General features: G+C 49.1%; 1 protein-coding gene across 8 annotated transcripts in view; it reads left to right on the top strand.

Annotated features, from left to right (window-relative positions):
- The window catches only part of UBR4 (ubiquitin protein ligase E3 component n-recognin 4), a 139,763-nt gene that overhangs the window by 12,666 nt on the left and 107,972 nt on the right, over positions 1 to 19,125 (top strand). For all 8 annotated transcript variants that reach the window (XM_082229604.1, XM_082229603.1, XM_082229601.1 and 5 more), the window contains exons 7-29: positions 296 to 437; positions 635 to 759; positions 1,497 to 1,621; positions 1,793 to 1,852; positions 2,549 to 2,739; positions 2,858 to 2,957; positions 3,052 to 3,189; positions 3,635 to 3,749; positions 3,886 to 4,073; positions 4,758 to 4,917; positions 5,700 to 5,788; positions 6,467 to 6,636; positions 7,012 to 7,294; positions 7,516 to 7,648; positions 8,155 to 8,234; positions 9,231 to 9,359; positions 10,049 to 10,231; positions 12,971 to 13,093; positions 13,857 to 14,086; positions 15,472 to 15,596; positions 15,858 to 15,955; positions 17,684 to 17,841; positions 18,426 to 18,635. In XM_082229604.1, coding sequence (XP_082085730.1) covers positions 296 to 437; positions 635 to 759; positions 1,497 to 1,621; positions 1,793 to 1,852; positions 2,549 to 2,739; positions 2,858 to 2,957; positions 3,052 to 3,189; positions 3,635 to 3,749; positions 3,886 to 4,073; positions 4,758 to 4,917; positions 5,700 to 5,788; positions 6,467 to 6,636; positions 7,012 to 7,294; positions 7,516 to 7,648; positions 8,155 to 8,234; positions 9,231 to 9,359; positions 10,049 to 10,231; positions 12,971 to 13,093; positions 13,857 to 14,086; positions 15,472 to 15,596; positions 15,858 to 15,955; positions 17,684 to 17,841; positions 18,426 to 18,635 — 3,355 coding nt within the window. The remainder of the gene's footprint in view (positions 1 to 295; positions 438 to 634; positions 760 to 1,496; positions 1,622 to 1,792; positions 1,853 to 2,548; positions 2,740 to 2,857; positions 2,958 to 3,051; positions 3,190 to 3,634; positions 3,750 to 3,885; positions 4,074 to 4,757; positions 4,918 to 5,699; positions 5,789 to 6,466; positions 6,637 to 7,011; positions 7,295 to 7,515; positions 7,649 to 8,154; positions 8,235 to 9,230; positions 9,360 to 10,048; positions 10,232 to 12,970; positions 13,094 to 13,856; positions 14,087 to 15,471; positions 15,597 to 15,857; positions 15,956 to 17,683; positions 17,842 to 18,425; positions 18,636 to 19,125) is intronic.

The following is a 19,125-nucleotide window of genomic DNA, read 5'->3' as shown; positions in this document are numbered from 1 at the left end:
TTGCCTTCACACCCTACTAGTATTCCTCCTGAAGCTTTCTGATTGGCCACTGTGGGAAGAAACAGGAGGCAGAACAAGATGGATGGCGGGATGGCTCAGTTGATAGAGCATGAGACTCTTAATCCCAGGTTCATGGGTTTGAGCGCCACTTTGGGTAAAAGATTCCTGTATTGCAGGAGGTGGAACTAGATGAACCTTGTGGTCCCTTCCAACTCTACATTTCTATGAAAAGGAATTGGTCTGATCCAGCAGGGCTCTCTTTTTTTGTCACACTGCTTGCCTTTCTTCTTAACAGGTGGCTCTGAGAAGCTGCTGCGGGTCTGCCTGAACCTCCCTTACTTCCTGCGCTACATAAACCGCTTCCAGGACGCTGTGTCCGCTAATTCCTTTTTCATCATGCCAGCCACTGTAGCTGATGCCACTGCAGTTCGTAACGGGTAAAGAGAGCTCCCCTTTTTATGTTCTCTTCCCCCCCCCAACCTTCCAGTCTATCACCTAGTCTGGGTTGGACGTTGCCAGATGGCCCTGGCTTACATCTGTTCAGTGCTGGGTTTCAGCACCAGCGGGCCACTGATTTCCCTGCCTTGGTGAATCCCAAGCTACCCTTCCAATGCTTCCAACCTTCTTTCTGCAGGTTCCATTCACTGGTGATTGACGTTACCATGGCGTTGGATACTCTCTCCCTCCCTGTTCTGGAGCCTCTTACTCCCACAAGGCTCCAGGACGTCACTGTTCTGGCTCTTAGTTGCCTCTATGCAGGTGAGCACTTGCCTGACAGTAGCATAATGAAACTGAACTTGGCACATATTGTTATTCTGATCTCAAGAGTGAAAGGATGGACCTTTTACTCTTCTCAGCTCTCCTTATGCCCCTCCTGTTCCGATTAAGTTTCCCCTTTGTTGAATTTTAGATTGCAGGCTTCTCTGGGCATGGGCCTACCCTCGTCTGCTTTGTCACGTGATGTGCACGTCAAATGGCATTGCATCAACCGAATAGTAACAATGGGTTGTACCTAGTTAGTTCTACTCAGAGTAGACCCATTGAGTTTACCAAACATGATTAACTTGGGTAGATTAGTTCCATAGGGTAAGTATAATAATCCATTTAAATTAGTGGATGTGACTAACTTAATTCCACTGCATCTAGGCCAGCCTCATACCCTCCAGGTGTTTTGAACCACAAGTTGCAGCAGGGGCTGATGGGAGTTGTAGTCCAAAGCCTCTGGAGGGCAGCGGGCTGCTAAAGTCTGGTTTGTGCCGAGTCTAGTTTAGTAGAATACAGCCCAGTCACGGTGCCTAACTGGTTTGTGCTTTGGAAACTTGTCTCTCAGTAGGAACTCTGTAGAGAAGCACTGACAGTTAAAAAAAGGTTTCCTCAATTTGCCACAGAGGACACTTCTTCTTGCCCCCCTGCCCAGACTTACTATGGGATGTAGCTTACAGCACTAGGCGAGGCTCTGCCTGACACCGAGATCCTCTCTTTCTCTCTCCACCCAGGCGTGAGTGTTGCGACCTGCATGGCCATCCTGCATGTAGGCAGCACCCAGCAGGTCCGAACTGGGTCCACAAGTTCAAAAGAAGAAGACTACGAAAATGATGCAGCCACCATTGTGCAGAAATGTGTAAGTGGGGTGGCTGGATGCTTAGGGGAATCCCTCTTGGTGTGTGTCCAGAAGGGAAGATACGGTGCTGAATTTGCAACCCAAAGGGTGGGTTTTTTTGTATGCATGCATGTATAAATGGCAGCTTTTCATATAAGTCCAGAAATCTCTTGTTTCCATCTATGTCTGCAGCTTGAAATCTACGATATGATTGGGCAGGCCATCAGCAACTCACGCCGTGCAGGTGGGGAGGTAAGGGCGATAACCTCTAAGCAGAACTCCTTTGTCTTGGCAACTTTGCCCCATATGGAAGGGCTGGAATGAAATGTTATTTCTTTCTTCTGCAAGGTTTATTTGTAAGCACTTGATTGTAATAAGGCCTCAAAGCAGTTTACCAAAAGTAGTAGTGGTTTGTTTTTTATTAAACTTATTAGTTGCTTTTTGAAAAAATAACTCAAAGCAACTTACAATATGTAACCTACATCAAAACCAGTGAAAAACACAATGGGGGGGGAATCTTAAAACACATTCAGATTTTTAAAAAGCAGGATTAAAACATCCCACCCCACCCACTGAAAGAAAAGAGTGAAACAAAAGAAGTATCATTTAAAAAGTTGTTTAAAACTATTACTTAAAACTGTAAAAAATAATTAAAATAAATGATAAGCTGAAAACCAGAATAAAGCAACATTCTGCAAGTCTGGGTAGGCTTTGCCCAAACAAAAATGGTTTGGAAGCAGTAGAGTGAAAGCACACGCCTAGTGTCAACAGGCAGGGAGTTCCGAAGTGTAGGTGCTGCTACACTAAAATATTGATTTCTTACAAATGTGGAATGAATATTGTGTGGCATCTGTAACAGTGCTCGTTTTGCAGATCAATGTGGTTGCGGAGTTAAACATGGGTTTGTATGGGTTCTCACTCTTTCCCCCCTCTTTCTTGGGATGGCAGCACTACCAGAACTTCCAGCTGCTTGGCGCCTGGTGTTTGCTGAACAGCCTGTTTCTCATCTTGAACCTCAGCCCCACAGCCCTGGCTGATAAGGGGAAGGAGAAAGATCCCCTGGCTGCCCTCCGGGTACGGGACATCATTGCTCGTTCCAAAGAGGGAGTGGGATCTCCCAAACTGGGGCCTGGGAAAGGGTAAGTTTGGTATCAGTCAAGAGAGTAACGTCAGGGACTCCCCCCCCCCTCACCTTCCTGTATCTTAGATGGAAAAGCTCTTGGATTCTTAAAATGCTTCCTTTTCTCTTCTCCATAGGCACCAGGGTTTTGGTGTCCTGTCTGTTGTCCTTGCCAACCATGCCATTAAGCTGCTCACTTCCCTCTTCCAAGACCTGCAAGTTGAAGCTCTTCACAAGGTGAGAGAGAGAAAGACAACTCGGATCAGGGTTCTGATGGGTTCTTCTTTCCGAACATGACAAAATAACACAGCTTTCACCCTCCGCCCTCCAGGGCTGGGAGACCGATGGCCCCCCGGCTGTGCTGAACATCATGGCCCAGAGCACATCGATCCAGCGAATCCAGCGGTTGATCGACTCCGTGCCCCTCACAAACTTGCTCCTGACTTTGCTGTCGACCTCGTACAGAAAGGTATTTACGGGCCCCTTGGGCTTCCTTCAACCTGGAGGTCTAGAAACTTGCTCAATTTTTTTTACATCATTTGTAAAAGTCATCTTTTACAGTGTGGTGTAGTGGTTAAGAGCAGTGGACTCATAATCTGGTGAACCGGGTTCGCGTCTCCGCTCCTCCACGTTCAGCTGCTGGGTGACCTTGGGCCAGTCACACTTCTTTGAAGTCTCTCAGCCCCACTCACCTCACAGAGTGTTTGTTGTGGGGGAGGAAGGGAAAGGAGATTGTTAGCCGCTTTGAGACTCCTTCGGGTACTGATAAAGCGGGATAACAAATCCAAACTCCCCCCCCCCCACCATCTTTGAAGTCTAAGCTTTCAAGAGCTAAGCTTTGCAGAAAGCAGCTGACCTGGTCTGGTCTTTCTCCTCCCTCCCTCCCACCCCACCCCACCGCCCCAAACTTTCAGGCTTGTGTTCTTCAGCGACAACGAAAGGGCTCCATGAGCAGTGACGTGAGCGCTTCCACAGACTCCAACACTTACTATGAGGATGATTTCAGCAGCACCGAAGACAGCAGCCAGGGTGCGTGCAAAACGGGGGAGGCCTGGGGATTTGTGTTTCATGGTGGCAGCAATAGACACAGTAGAGGACCCTTAATTGTATGTTACGCTCTTGTCTCTTAAACAATCTCTGTGTTTACTTTGGGTTTTTTTCCTAGATGACGACAGCGAGCCCATCCTCGGGCAGTGGTTTGAGGAGACCATTTCTCCCAGCAAAGAGAAAGTGGCCCCTCCTCCGCCACCCCCGCCCCCGCCCCTGGAGAGCTCCCCTCGAGTGAAGAGCCCCAACAAGCAGGCCGCCGGAGAAAACGGGAACATCTTGGCCAGTCGCAAAGATCCAGAACTGGTATGTGGTGGGAACTTCCTAGGGTTGTGTCCAGCTGGTTTTGCTCAGTGTAGACCCATTGAAATCAGTGGCACATAGTTGAACCATGAGACTCGTCCCCACAAGAGGCAGTGATGGCCACCACCTTGGATAGGTTCACGGAGGACCCAAAGATTGTTCTGTTTCTTTGTTTTGAGACAAGTTCACACAAACACTTTTGCAGTATAAAAGGTGCCCTTTACACAATGACTTTCAATAAGGAGTACATGGGGCAGGGAGGTGTGTATGAGGTTGGGGGGACAGTGCTGATGACCATATTCAATACCTGTTGGCCTTTGGAAGCAAAAAACCCTGGGCCTTAATTTTTTAACACAAAAAGTGAATTTTTGGGATGTGACGGATCTGTGGGAAAGCACAGCTGATTACCATATTGGCCTGAATATAAGCCTCACTTTCCCCCACAATTCTGACTGTGAAAAGTTAACGTGTGGCTTATATTCGCGACCATTTGAATACACGACTCTGTATGCAGCCAGGAGCTGTGAGGAATGGAGAGGAGCTTTTATCCCCCCCCCCCCGCCTCTCCAATTTTAAAGGTGTGGCTTATATTCGGGCCAATACGGTATTATCCTCCTGGTTCCATTCCAGTTTCTGTTTGGCTCATGCATCGATCTCTCCTTTCTCCTCTTTTCCTTTGGCTTCTAGTTTTTAAACCTGGCCTCCAATATCCTGAACTTTGTGACTTCCTCCATGCTGGACTCCAGGAACAATTTCATACGCAACTACCTGAGCGTCTCGCTGACAGAGCAGCACATGGCCACGCTGGCCTGCATCATCAAGGAAGTGGACAAGGACGGGATCAAAGGTTGGGGAGCAAGTCCTTTCTCTCTCTACTCCCTGCCATTCTAGTCTAGTGTCTTTGCTTGAGACCCTGGAGGGGAAATTTAGCTAGATCTGGGATGGGCAACCTTAGGCCTTCACAGTCCTGCTTTGCATCCTCCTTCAATGGTTTTTTCCTGGCTGTAATGTCTACTTGAGCTTTGATGATGTTTCTGGCTTGCCTGGACGGAAGGTAGAGGGGTGTGTGTATAAAAACTAGCCATCTCCAGCAAAGTAAAATTTACCTTCATTGCCCCATCCATTTTTGCCTCTGGCCCCGCCCACCACTGGCATGTGGCCCCCCCAGAAAGTTACCCAGAGGGGAATGTGGCCCTTGGGTTGAATAAAAGGTTTCCCCACCCCTGAACTCGATGGATCACTGGTCTTGACATGGTCCAGCCAGCTTCATGTTTTCATAGGGCATGTCCCTAGCTGTCTCTGAACCTGGCAGATGTGATTTGATTATTGTAAGGGCAGAATTGTACACAAGCAGGAGACTTGCAGCTGCCCCTGGCAGTGGCAGCCCCGCGTCTCCTCTACTGCTGGAGAAAGAGGGACACAGAGGGGGTGGCCATCTTTGGTGGCGTCTTTCGTCACTTAAAAGTTCTGGCTGAAGATCAAAGATGGACGAGTGTAATTGTAAGCAAAGTGCAGCCTTCTGACACCACCTCAACCAAGAGGTTCCGTTTAGCTATGTCGGGTTTCTGTTTATTTTGTGTGAAGTGGTGGGATCCTGGGATAACCAGCTGACTCTGCCCTTTGTCATAGGTACCACAGAGGAGGAGGAATTTGCTGCTGCACTGTACCACTTCAACCACTCCTTGGTGACCTCGGATCTACAGTCCCCCACTTTGCAAGTGAGTCTTGCATTGTGTGTGGGGCTAGTAATAAGAAGGATCTAGAAGGCTCCCCACCTCTTAGGAAAGCCAGGGCCAGAAGTTTATAAATTAGCATGGGGGAATGGTGGGGTGGTGTTAATGTCTGAAAATTTGATGGCCAAGTTGAATCTAGAACAGAGTTGTGGAGCCATCTGTGGCCTTCAAGGAACCATTGGACTCCAGCTCACAGCAGCTAGCATGGTCCAGTGGTCAAGGACAATGATAGGAGCTCAGTGGTAGTACATCTGCTTTGCATGCAGAAGGTTACAGGTTCAATCCACAGCATCTTACAGATGCCATATAACACTCACACTGTATTTGTAAGAACTGGATCTTTTAGTGTGGCAGCACCTACGTTTTGGAACTCCCTGCTTCTTGATACTAGGCAGCTGCCTTCATCATACTCTTTTTGGCCCCTGCTAGAAACATTCTTGTTTAGACAAGCCTATCCAGTTGTTTAGAAAGTTGGTGTGAGTTTTTAAATCTGTTTTTAGGTTAATTGCCATTTTGACTTTCTATAGTGTTAAATTGTTGTTAGTTTTTCTTACTGATAGCTTGATTGTGTTACCTTTGGCACCTCCATGCTGACAAAGGCAGCAGTTGTTTAGATTTTATTGAAGGACTTCATGCAGGCACTTATTTTTCCCTTCTTGCCAGAGCACTCTCCTGCAGCAGCTGGGCGTGGCCCCTTTCTCCGAAGGCCCCTGGCCCCTTTACATCCACCCACAGAGCTTGTCTGTCCTCTCTCGGCTCCTCCTCATCTGGCAGCACAAAGCGAGCACCCAAGGAGACCCTGACGTGCCCGAATGCCTGAAGGTTTGGGAGAGGTGAGCAAAGGGGTAAAGGAGAGCTGTAGTCAAGGCCTTGCTGAATGAGAAACAACGGGTCTCATCAACTAGTATCTTCACCGGGATAATCCTCAACTTCCTCCCATGCCGCTGTGTCCCTTATATATGTTAAGATTGGAGTCCTGCTTCTTCAGATGCGTTGGTAGACCTTAAAGCCCCTGCTTGGTAGTTCCACCACCCTCAGACATTCGGGGGTGGCAGTCCAGGGGAGGGCAGCCCCAAAGCGATGGAATCTTCCGAAGTCAGGACCTTCCTTGTATAGCTTTTGTCATATGCCAGAGTTGTACCTGGTGCTGTTGAGCTCCTTGCTTTGCTGTGACCCATTCCCTGCTTCTTCCCTTCCCCCCTTGGCAGGTTTGTGGGCACCCTGAAGCAGAATGCCATGCAGGGGACGCTCCCTGGCGACACCGAGGACCTGAACGTCGAGCACCTCCAGCTGCTCCTGCTGATCTTCCACAGCTTCTCCGAGAAAGGCCGCCGGTCAGTCTTGACTCTCTGCATCCAGACCATCCTGGAGCTGATGGCCAACCTGGATTCGCAGCTGAGCTGCGTCCCTCTTCTCCTGGCCCGCCTCCTCTTGGTCTTCGACTACCTGCTTCACCAATATTCAAAGGTTCCGGTGTACCTGTTCGAACAGGTGAGCACTGTGGATGGGTGTTGCTCTGCTGCTCTGCTGCAGTCCTCAGGCCAGGGATTCTTTAACTGCGATTCCTGCATTGTGGCACACGGGTTGGGCTAGATGACCGTTGGGCGTCCCTTCCAGCTCTATAGTTCTGTGATTCTGTGATGAGCAGCCAACCCAACTGACGTTGTTCTTTGCTCCCCTCACATCTGTCCTCCCTCTGCTTGCCTTTTTAGGTGCAATACAACTTGCTCACCCCACCCATTGTTTGGGCTGGCGGGTCCCAGGATGGCAGTCGGCGAACCTCTTCTCCCCTCTACCACGGGTTCAAGGAAGTGGAAGAGAACTGGGCCAAGCACTGCTCATCAGGTGGGTCTCTTGAGTAAGCTGGTGGAGGTATGGTTTCCCTCGATGGTTAGTGGCATTCAAACAGTTCCAAGCTTATTTTAGGACTTTTCCAAGTGCAGCAAATCTTTTTGTTGTTTTTGTTTTAATTCACCATGGTGATGGAGCTGATGAGTGTATCTTCTCTTCTCTTCAGCTGAAAAGCCTCCACAAGAGTGGCTTTAAATACAATCAGTTTACAATTTAAAAAAAAAACAACCCACATGGGGAAAGGGGGCAGGAAAGAAAGGAACTTGGGCCGCCATTTTTTAAGCAGTTGTTTTGATAAAGATCAGCTAGCACAGTTCAGGAGGTGCCTGATGGAGCTGAGCTTTGGCAAAGCTGACAGTGAGCCCTGCTTCCCATCTCCTATTGAGGCATTTGAAAGCCTAGCTGTCCTGGTTTCAAAGATCACTTACATCTGTGTTTCTGTGTTCCCTTGGAGGAAACGTAAAATAACCCAGTCCTTTGAATTGTTCTGTTTCTCCCAGATGCAGCCCCCCAACCCAGATTCTACTGCATTCTCTCACCGGAAGCACCAGAGGACGATCTGAACCGCCTTGATAACACGGTACCTATAAGCATCTCCCACCCCTGTAGGGCTTGAATTTTGCTACAATGGGCAAGGCTTCCTTGGTGATGTCCAACAGTGTTTGGCAGCTGGCTTGGTACCAACTGCGGGCCCTAGTGGATCATTGCACGTACAGTGTGCGAGTGTGCACGTACAGTGTGCGAGACCTAAAGCTGTGTTTCCCAAACTTAGAATAACTGCTTTTTCTCTTTTGAGGGTGTGGTCTTAACCCACGTTAAGAGGGTTGCAAAGCCAGCTGGCTAGCCCCAGCTGGGTTGTCTCCTTCCAGCTGTCCCGCTGCGAAGACCCATTGGCCTCTGCTCTGACATAAGTCAGTGACCCAGGCTTCAAAACCAGGGCACACTATGCCAGCAGAGTGAACTGTGCACACAGAATAGGCCTGAGGCTTGTGGAAGCACACTACAACTACAGATTTATTAATCATAAATCAGGACAAAGAAACAAGTCATCTCTCTCTTTGTCTTCTCAGAGAGACAGTCAAAAGCAAAAGCTATACACACAATGGACGTTCCCAGCAAGCTGTGCAGGAATGTAAACAGACATGTGACACACAACAGTTCCATGTCTACTCCTTAAGGTGGAATGGAATATTCCCAACACCCTCTTCCCTATAAAAAAGCATTATTCAGTACAGTGGTTTGCATAATCCGCTAAGGAAGATAATAACACAATAAAATTCAAAAGCTTTACAGTTAGTTAACAGTTAATTGCACATTTATTCAAAATCCAGTTAATTCAACAAATAACTTGATCCATCAATACCAGCTTTTCAAAGTCTTTTTATACCTCCTGTCCCTCACTGCCTCCCCCTTGCCTCTCAGCTCTCCCCATTTCCTCCTTTGGGACCCGCTGGCCTAAAGGAAGGCATTTTTCCTGTGGGGGCAAAATTGTACTTTTAGCAGATCCTCTGAACCAGGGTGGCGAGTGGAGCAAAGCCACAGTGAAACAGTTGGGACTCCTCTGCTTCTCTTTCAGGTGTGCGAGGTCTTGTTTGCGAAGGCCACAAAATACGATGACTTGTACTCGGCCCTCACCTCGCTGCTGGCTGCTGGCTCCCAGTTCGACACCCTCCGAAGAAAGGAGAACAAAAATGTCACCGCACTGGTAAGGGCACCCCTGGCTCCTGAGCCAGGCTTTGATGTGGCTGTTCTTCTGCTGCCGTCTCCAGATAAACTTGAATTTGTTTCACTGGATGAATCTGGCAGGGAGCTCAGCTGCCGATCTGTCCTTTGAGTCTCTTGGCAGTGGTGGTTCATCTTTTGCACTGTGCAGCTTACAGGTGGGGCAGGCGGCAGCAATGTGGCTCAGTTGTGGGACCTAGTGCGGCAATAAGCAAAGGTGGTCTTGAGTAGACAGTAGAGCCCTGTTTGAGGCTGGTCATTGAACTGGCATGATGATGTGAGCCATCCTCACAGAAGGTTCTGGGTTCCCTCATTTGCCCAAGACATGAGATTTGTATGAGAGGGAAGGGTCATATACTATGGCTGCACATGTGTTCTGCTTGCAGAAAGTTTCTGGTTCAATCCCTGGCATTTCCGGAAGGTAGGGTTGGGAGAGACCTCTGCCTGTGAAACTTTGTAGAACCGCTGGCAGTCAGTATAGGCAAGGATGCTCTTGGCTGGACCGATGGGCCAACTCAATAGAAGGATGCTTCCTATGTCCCTCTGCAGGGCTTTCTATATCGATTAGGCTTCCTTGCCTTTGGCTTCCCTTTCAGTTTTAGTCCCTGAGGGTTGGACAGCTGTAACAGAACTGCAGCTGGCTAATTCTGTCTTGCTTCTTCTTTTGCTCAGGAGGCCTGTGCGCTTCAATACTACTTCTTGATCCTCTGGCGGATCCTGGGCATCTTGCCACCCTCCAAGAACTACATGAACCAGCTGGCGATGAACAGCCCTGAGATGAGCGAGTGTGACATCCTGCACACCTTGCGCTGGTCTTCCCGTCTGCGTATCCCCACCTATGTCAGCTGGATCAAGGTAGCTGCTCCACATGGCCTGAGAACTTCAGGTTTTGTAGGTCGTCTAGATGGAATCATCCCCATTTATCCCTGCTTGTCCACATCCAGTGATCCACTGTGTAGCATTGTTTTAATGGTTGTGTTCGCCACGTATTGCATTTTCCTTTCATTGTAAGTCTTTGAGACTTTTTTGGTTTATTGGAGTCGACACATATAAATAAATACAGCTAAACCATGGTTTGGGGACGCGGGTGGTGCTGTGGGTAAAACCTCAGCACCTAGGACTTGCCGATCGTATGGTCGGCGATTCGAATCCCCGCGGCGGGGTGAGCTCCCGTCTTTCGGTCCCAGCTCCTGCCCACCTAGCAGTTCGAAAGCACCCCTAAGTGCAAGTAGATAAATAGGTACCGCTTTATAGCGGGAAGGTAAACGGCGTTTCCGTGTGCTGCGCTGGTGCTGGCTCGCCAGACCAGCTTCGTCATGCTGGCCACATGACCCGGAGGTGTCTCTGGACAACGCTGGCCCCCGGCCTCTTAAGTGAGATGGGCGCACAACCCTAGAGTCGGACACGACTGGCCCGTACAGGCAGGGGTACCTTTACCTTTACCCTAAACCATGGTTTACAGTTACACCAAGGCAGACTTGTTCTTCCCTCCTGCAAGTGAGCTGTAAGAAGTCCTACTTTAGGATTATGTACAGCTTAGCTGTTACAGTGGTACCCCGCAAGACGAATGCCTCGCAAGACGGAAAACCCGCAAGACGAAAGGGTTTTCTGTTTTGGAGGCGCTTCGCAAGACGAATTTCCCTATGGGCTTGCATCGCAAGACGAAAGCCCATAGGGAAATGCTGGCGGTCGGGAGCAAAGACTTTCGCCCACAGCCGGCCTTCAGAAGAGGACCTCTTCTGAAGGCCGGCGGGGGGCAAAAGTCTTTGCTCCCCCCGCCTGCCTCCCCCCCCCGCCTGCCCCGGGCGATCTTAAAATGCTGGCGGGCGGGAGCGAAGCGTTCGCTGCCGACCCCCAGCATTTTAAAATCTCCAAGGGACAGCAGAGAAGTCTCTGTCCCGAGGAGATTTTAAAATGCTGGGGGTCGGGAGCGAAGCGTTAGCTGCTGACCCCCAGCATTTTAAAATCTCCCCCTGTCCCGGGGAGATTTTAAAATGCTGGGGGTCGGGAGCGAAGCGCTGCCGACCCCCAGCATTTTAAAATCTCCCCGTGTCCCGGGGAGGTTTTAAAATGCTGGGGGTCGGCAGCGCTTCGCTCCCGACCCCCAGCATTTTAAAACGCTGTTCCGAAGGGGGGGCGGGGACGCCTGCCCCAGCCGCCCCACTTCGGAAAGCTGTTCCGAAGTGGGGCGGGGGGGTGGGGACGCCTGCCCCAGCCGCCCCACTTCGGAAAGCTGTTCCGAAGTGGGGAGGGGGGGTGGGGACACCTGCCCCAGCCGCCCCACTTCGGAAAGCTGTTCCGAAGTGGGGAGGGGGGGCGGGGACACCTTCTGAAGGCGGGCAGGGGGCGAAAGTCTTTGTCCCCCCTGCCTGCCTTCCCAGGGGCTTTTAAATCGCCCCGGACAGCGGAGAAGTCCTCCGCTGTCCGGGGCGATTTTAAAATGCCGCCCGCCAGCATTTTAAGATCGCCCCGGACAGCGGAGATGTCCTCCGCTGTCCCAGGGTATTTTAAAATGCTGGGGGTGGGAAGAAAAGCCCTTCCCCCCCCCCGCAGCCTTCAGAAGAGGTCCGGGGACAGACTGTCCCCGGACCTGGTCTGAAGGCGGTTTCCCTAGGAACGCATTAATTGATTTTCAATGCATTCCTATGGGAAACCGTGCATCGCAAGACGAAAAAACCGCAAGACGAAGAGACTTGCGGAACGAATTAATTTCGTCTTGCGAGGCACCACTGTATCTCCAAAGTCAAAACTGTCATTAATTATAACTATGGTTTGCTGAAACAAGGCAGCTAAATAAACCATGGTTAGAAATAGCCTCCCAGCCTATAGCCTTCCAGAGTGGCTGGGGCAACCCATTCAGATGGGCAGGGAACAAATAAATTGTTGTTGTTTTAGCAAACTATAGTTAAGATTAACCACAGCTTGTTGGATTTTGGTTGTTTCCTCAAGCTACTGTTAAACAACAGCTGTTTAGTTACAAAATAAGAATATCCTCCCTCCCCCAGCAACAGGATGAACACATAAAATAGCCACTGCCCCCATACATGGAACGGCAAAAAAATATATTTCCCTGGTGCTGAAAAGTTGACAATGTTGGCACCAGCCAATCTTACATGTGGGAGAGTGTTCCAGAGATGGAACAATAATAACACAATACAGTGGTACCTCGGGTTACATACGCTTCAGGTTACATACGCTTCAGGTTACAGACTCCGCTAACCCAGAAATAGTACCTCGGGTTAAGAACTTTGCTTCAGGATGAGAACAGAAATTGCGCGGCGGCACGGCAGCAGTGGGAGGCCCCATTAGCTAAAGTGGTGCTTCAGGTTAAGAACAGTTTCAGGTTAAGAACGGACCTCCGGAACGAATTAAGTACGTAACCAGAGGTACCACTGTAATGCTTAAGCGTTGTGGTCAAACACAGCCACTCTCTCTTCTCATGCGCTGCTGAGACCCCGGAAGCTACCTGTTTGATTCACTATGGCATGCACTTTTCATGAAATTACCTTTCAGCGTAAGAGATGCTTCAGGCCTGTTGCAGTTCTCTTTCTCACGGTGTATTGTCTCTTTTTGTTTTCTCCTCCTTTCGCTTAGGATCACCTTGTTAAGCAGGGCATGAAATCTGAACATGCCACTTCTCTCGTTGAGCTGACCTCGGTCAAGTGCAGCTGTGTGAAGTACGACGTGGAAATAGCAGAGGAGTACTTTGCCAGACAGGTGTGTGTTGAGGTGCATAGAACTAGTGGCGGCAGCTGGGTTTTTGTTACCTGCTCTGATGCAGTGCAGAGGGTAGTGAGAGGACTTAGGTACACAAGAACATATTGAACATCCTGGATCAGTGCAATGGCCTGTGTATCCCAGCCTCCTGTTCTCATAGTAGCCAACCAGGTGCCTGTAGCAAACTTGCAAACAGGACCCAAGCGCAAGAGCACTTTTGCCCTCTGTGGTTTTCCAGCAGCATCGAGCTGTGGAGGCAGAACATAGCCACCATACTAGGAGCCACTGATAACCATATCCTCTCTCGTTAATTGGTCCAATCCTCTTTTTTTAAAGCACTCCAAGTTGGCAGCCATCTCTGCCTCCTATGGGAGGGAGTTCTGTTGTTTAACTATGCACTGGGTTGACAAGTCCTTTTGTCTGTCCTGAATCTTCCATGGAGGGTAACAATAATAATAGAACGACCTGGCAATATCCAGATGTTTCAGACATCTTTTTGAATCAAACTTGCCCAGCACAGCTGTTGGCACCCGGTTAGCAAAGACCAAGTTAGAATGTGACCCAGAATCCTGATCCTATCTTGCCTGTGAAACTCATTTGGGTGATTTCAGGCAAATCTCTCTTAACCTAACGTGCTATTGCAGGGTTCGATTTTGAGAATAAAACAAGTTGGCTCCATGCAAGCCACCCCAAGCCTGCTAGGAGGGAAGGTTTGGGATCCAAAAGTTCCCAGTAAAAATAACTGCTGCCATTCTTTCCAAAGATCTCCTCGTTCTGTGGGATCGACTGCACCACCATCCTTAGGCTGCACGAGATCCCCAGCTTGCAGTCGATTTATACCCTGGACGCCGCCATTTCCAAGGTCCAGGTCTCCCTTGACGAGCACTTCTCCAAGCTGGCCGCTGAGACTGACCCCCACAAGTCGTCTGAGATCACGAAGAACTTGCTCCCGGCTACCTTGCAGCTGATTGACACCTATGCCACCTTCACCAGGTAAGTGGGCTGCATCGTATTCCTGGAAGGGTTGTATACCTCAGCCCAGTATACCTGAAGGAGCGTCTCCACCCCCATCGTTCTGCCTGGATGCTGAGGTCCAGCTCCGAGGGCCTTCTGGCGGTTCCCTCATTGTGAGAAGCAAAGCTACAGGGAACCAGGCAGAGGGCCTTCTCGGTAGTGGTGCCCACCCTGTGGAACGCCCTCCCACCAGATGTCAAAGAGATAAACAACTACCTGACATTTAGAAGACATCTGAAGGCAGCCCTCTTCAGGGAAGTTTTTAATGTGTGACATTTTAATGTATTTTTAAACTTTGTTGGAAGCTGCCCAGGGTGGCTGGGGAGACCCAGCCAGATGGGCGGGGTATGTATGTATGTATGTGTGTATGAATGAATGAATAAATAAATAAATAAATAAATAGTCTTAGAACAGGGGATCCCCAACTTGGGTCGCCAGCTGGTTTTGGACTACAGTTCCCATCATCCCTGATCACTGGTCCCACTAGCTAGGGATGATGGGAGTTGTAGTTCAAAAACAGCTAGAGATCCAAGTTGGGGAAAACCTGCCTTAGAACATAAGAAGAGCCCTGCCTAATCGGCCCAAGGGCCCATCTACTCCAGCAACCTGTTCTCACAACAGCTAACCAGATGCCCATTAAGGGAAGCCCTTAAGGAAGTCCTGAATGCAGCAGCCCACTCTTCACACCTGTGATTCCCAGCAGCTGGTATTCAGTAGTGTTACTGCCTCCAACAGTGGAGATGGACCATATCATTAGCCTTCATTTCATTTCATTTTTCATTTCACTTTTAATTTGTTTACCGCCTTTCTATATCGATACACGCGAGGCAGTTTACAAACCGTAGACAAAAGCACAATTCACAACAAAAAGCACATATCCTATGCCACTCTGATCCAGTGCAAATAAGTCATAATAAAAATATGACTTTAAAATAAGCAACTTACATCAAATAAAGTCATGTTCAACGATCAATTTAGAATAAGATATTGCACTATAAAATTAACCCTTGGAATATCAGCAAATAACAGTGAAACAAAAATTCACTTTCAGCTATTACAGGAAATAATTACTAGACGATAATCAACAGCAAAGTCATAATACATAAAAGACAATGTTAAAAGATTGAACTCTTCCATGAATTTATACAATCCTGTCTTAAAACCATCCAAGTTGGAGGTCATCATTGCCTCTTGTGGGAGGGAGTTCCGCAGTTTGACTATGCCTGCTCTGAATCGTCCCGCTTTCAGCTTCTTCAGGTGGCCTGGAGTTCTAGTATTTTGAGAGAGGGAGATATCTTTTCTCAGAGACCCCCAAAAGTCTGAATCTGGAACTCCCAACCTCCCCTCCCCTGTCCCTGGTGCAGGTCTTACTTACTGCAGAGCCTCTCGGAAGAAGGCGCTTCTGAGAACAAGCCCACAGAGGAGAAGCTACAGGGCTACGCCGCCGTCCTGGCTATCGGCTCCAGCCGATGCAAATCCAACACTTTAGGTAAGCTGTTTTTTGCCCTCCTTTCCTGGTGTGGCTGCACCACTGTGATTGCATTCCCAGATGATGTTACTGCTCCTCCGTACGTAGAGCACATGCGTTCAAAATGCCCTGGATTCAATCTCCAGCATCTCCATTTGGTTGGGGGAGGGGGTGAGCGAGCAGCTGAGCTTGGAGCCTCTCCAACTCCATGAAGTTCCTGGGTGGAGTTTGACTTCGTGCCCTGAAAGTGTGTCTCTTGTTTGCCGGTCTTCTGTGGAGCAGGGCCAGCCCTTGTCCAGAACTTGCCTTCAGCTGTGCAGTCTTTGTGCGAATCATGGAACAACATCCACACCAATGAATTCCCAAACATTGGCTCATGGGTAAGTCCAATTTTATAAATATTATTATTATATGGACCTTTATGGTGGTGAGCTCTCCTCTCTGCCCACTAGATGGCAGGCTCATCCATTGGTTTAATCTCCTCTTCTGCTTAACACTGTTGGGATACTGCCGGGGAGACGGGTGCATTTGGCAGGCCCCCAGCTGGCTCCAGCCACCGGCCGGAAGCTGGGCAATCTCCAGTTCCCGGTGCAGCTTCAATCAGCGACACAAGCCTGAGATACGTTTAGAGACTCGGCACGCTCTTATCAGCAGAGTGAATAAATCCTCACAACGGAAGTGGCGGACAGAGACATGTTTGAGCATCATTTACAGCACTTTATTCAGCATAGTTCAGGAACAAAGGAAAAACATGTCTGCTTCCCTTCTTTTCCAAGCAAACAGCAGCAAAGCAAAACCAATATACAAACAGAAGTTCCCAGCAGACTGTGCTGGAAGTAAACAGGCATGTGACACACAACAGTCATGCCTGTTCCCTTTTAAGGTGGAAAGGAACTATATCCTAACAAACACATCTCTCAAGCTAGCTATGAGGTCTCTCTCTTCAAGAAAATCTTTAATAAAAATACATTAAAAAAACAACAACTCAGCAGAGCACTACCACATTATTTTTTTTTAAAAAAGCTAGCTACGAGGTCTCTCTCTCTAGGAGGTGAAGGGGGAAAAGGTGCTTAAAACTTAACTTGACCAGCCCCCCAAAAAGCAGCTGTAGGACAGCTATCCTTAAAGCAAAACCTTGCCTTATGGTGTGATAAGAACCATAAGATGAGCCTGCTGGATCAGGCCAGTGGCCCATTTAGTGAAGCATCCTGTTTCACAGTGGCCAATCAGATGCCTCGATGGGGGAATCCCCCCGCCAGCAGAATCCACACACAAGACCCACCCTCCCTCCTGCAGTTTCCAGCAACTGGTATTCAGAAGCATCACTTTCTCTAATCACGGAGGCAGATTGTAGCCATTGCGGTGGAAGCCTTTTGAGTCTTCTTCATACAGCTGCAGCTGGTGGCCATAAAAGAAGCAGCTTTCTCGCCTGTATTTTCACCCACCCAAATCTGGATTTTGAAACACTCCCTTGGGCTGTTTAGTTTAGGGCTGTAGCCAACTAAGTCCTACTCGGAGTTACACCCATTGAAATGAATGGACATGCCTGACTTAGGACCATTCATTTCAGTGGATCTCCTCTGCGTAGCCCAATCCTGGGTACAACCCCTTAAATTTTATACACCCTGGGAGTCAAGTGTTCCGGGTTACAGACACTTCAGGTTACAGACTCCACTAACGCAGAAATAGTACCTCGGGTTAAGAACTTTGCTTCAGGATGAGAACAGAAATCGTGCGGTGGCGGCCTGGTACCTCAGGTTAAGAACAGTTTCAGGTTAACAACGGACCTCCAGAACGAATTAAGTTATTAACCCGAGGTATCACTGTATTGTGTTTATTTGCTGATTTTTTCAAAAACAACGTTTTCTTGCATATTTTACTCACTCTTAATTGTGCACTCTAAATAGCCCTGGAATAAACATTAAATGAAGAGGGCAGTATAGGAAATGTACCGTATTTAAAAAACAAAAGCAAATGAGTTGGAGCTAACTCAGTTTTACTCCGAGTAGACACTCTGAAATGAATGGACCTGGGAGAGGCGTGTTAATTAACTTAGTGGGCCTACGGTGAGGAGGACTAGCATAGGATGCTCTTTTGCTTGCTTCCAGCGCAACGCTTTTGCCAACGACACGATCCCAGCGGAGAGCTACATCAGCGCGGTGCAAGCCGCCCACCTTGGCACGCTCTGCAGCCAGAGCCTTCCCCTTGCGGCCTCCTTGAAGCGGACCCTCCTCTCCTTGGTCAGGCTCACTGGTGACCTCATTGTGTAAGCTGAAATGTGTTTGGTTCACAGACAGCCCCTCTTTCATCTAGACCAATGGGCATCACTTTGGGGTGGGCCATCTGTCTGTCTATCTGAGTACTGAGTGGCAGCAGCTCCCCAGACGGGACATTTCCTAGCCCTACCTGGAGATACCATTGCAGATCCTCTTCTACTGAGCTAGGGCTCTTCCCTAAGACCAGCGGTTCTCAACCTGTGGGTCGCCAGATGTTGTTGGACTACAACTCCCATCATCCCTGAGCTCTGGCCTTGCTAGCTAGGGGTGATGGGAATTGTAGTTCAACATCTGGGGACCCACAGGTTGAGAAAGGCTGCCTTAGACGAAGGAACACAGAACGCTGCCTTGTACCAAGTAAGACCATTGGTCCCATCTAGTCAGTATTGCTTGCACAGACTAGGAGCAGCTCCCCTGGGTTTTAGACAGGTGGTGTTCCCAGCCCTAGCTAGAGATCCGACTGGGGATTGAACTGGGGACCTTCTGCATTCAAAGCAGGTGCTCCTTTACTGAGCTACGGGCCCCTTCCTCACCAGCCTTTTGAGTGCCCTCTTTTCCCTCCCTCCACCTCCAGCTGGTCAGATGAACTGAACCCGCCCCAGGTCATCCGCACACTGCTTCCCCTTCTCCTGGAGACCAGCACGGAGAGCGTAGCAGAGATCAGCAGCAACTCCCTCGAGAGGATCCTGGGCCCAGCGGAATCGGACGAGTTCCTGTCACGTGTCTATGAAAAATTGATCATGGGCTGTTACAACATCCTGGCCAATCACTCTGACCCCAACAGGTTTGGATTCTTTCACAGCCCTAAATGCCTTGAACAATAAGAAGAGTCTGCTGGATGAGGCCAGTGCCCCGTCTAGTCCAGCATCCTGTTCTCACAGTGCTCAACCAGATGGGCCAGTGGGAAGACGAAAAGCAGGATTTGAGCACAAGAGCACACCCCCTCCTGAGGTTTCCAGCAACTATTACTCAGAAACATTGCTGCCTTTGACTGTGGAAGCAGAGCAGAGCCACCAGGCTAGTAGCTATCAGAAGCCATCTCCTTGGTCTTGTGTGAATTTGATTTGTCCTCTTTTAAAGCCATCTAGGTTGGTGGCAGTTGCTTAAATATATGCCCGGTTCTTTCCCTGGAGGCAATGCAATGTCCTCCGTTGCTTGCATCCTTTTCCAAAGCACTTTTATACTGTTTCAGCAGAGCAAATCCCTTGTGCAGATAAATCTAAATGTGACACGTGTAGCTGTTTCTGTACAGCTGAACCACAGAACTGGTCTTA

The sequence above is a fragment of the Podarcis vaucheri genome (genome assembly GCF_965113315.1).
Source record: "Podarcis vaucheri genome assembly, chromosome: 7".
Lineage (NCBI taxonomy): Eukaryota > Metazoa > Chordata > Lepidosauria > Squamata > Lacertidae > Podarcis > Podarcis vaucheri.
The sequence above is the reverse complement of the archived record's forward strand: the minus strand, read 5'-3'. Positions and strand labels throughout refer to the sequence as shown.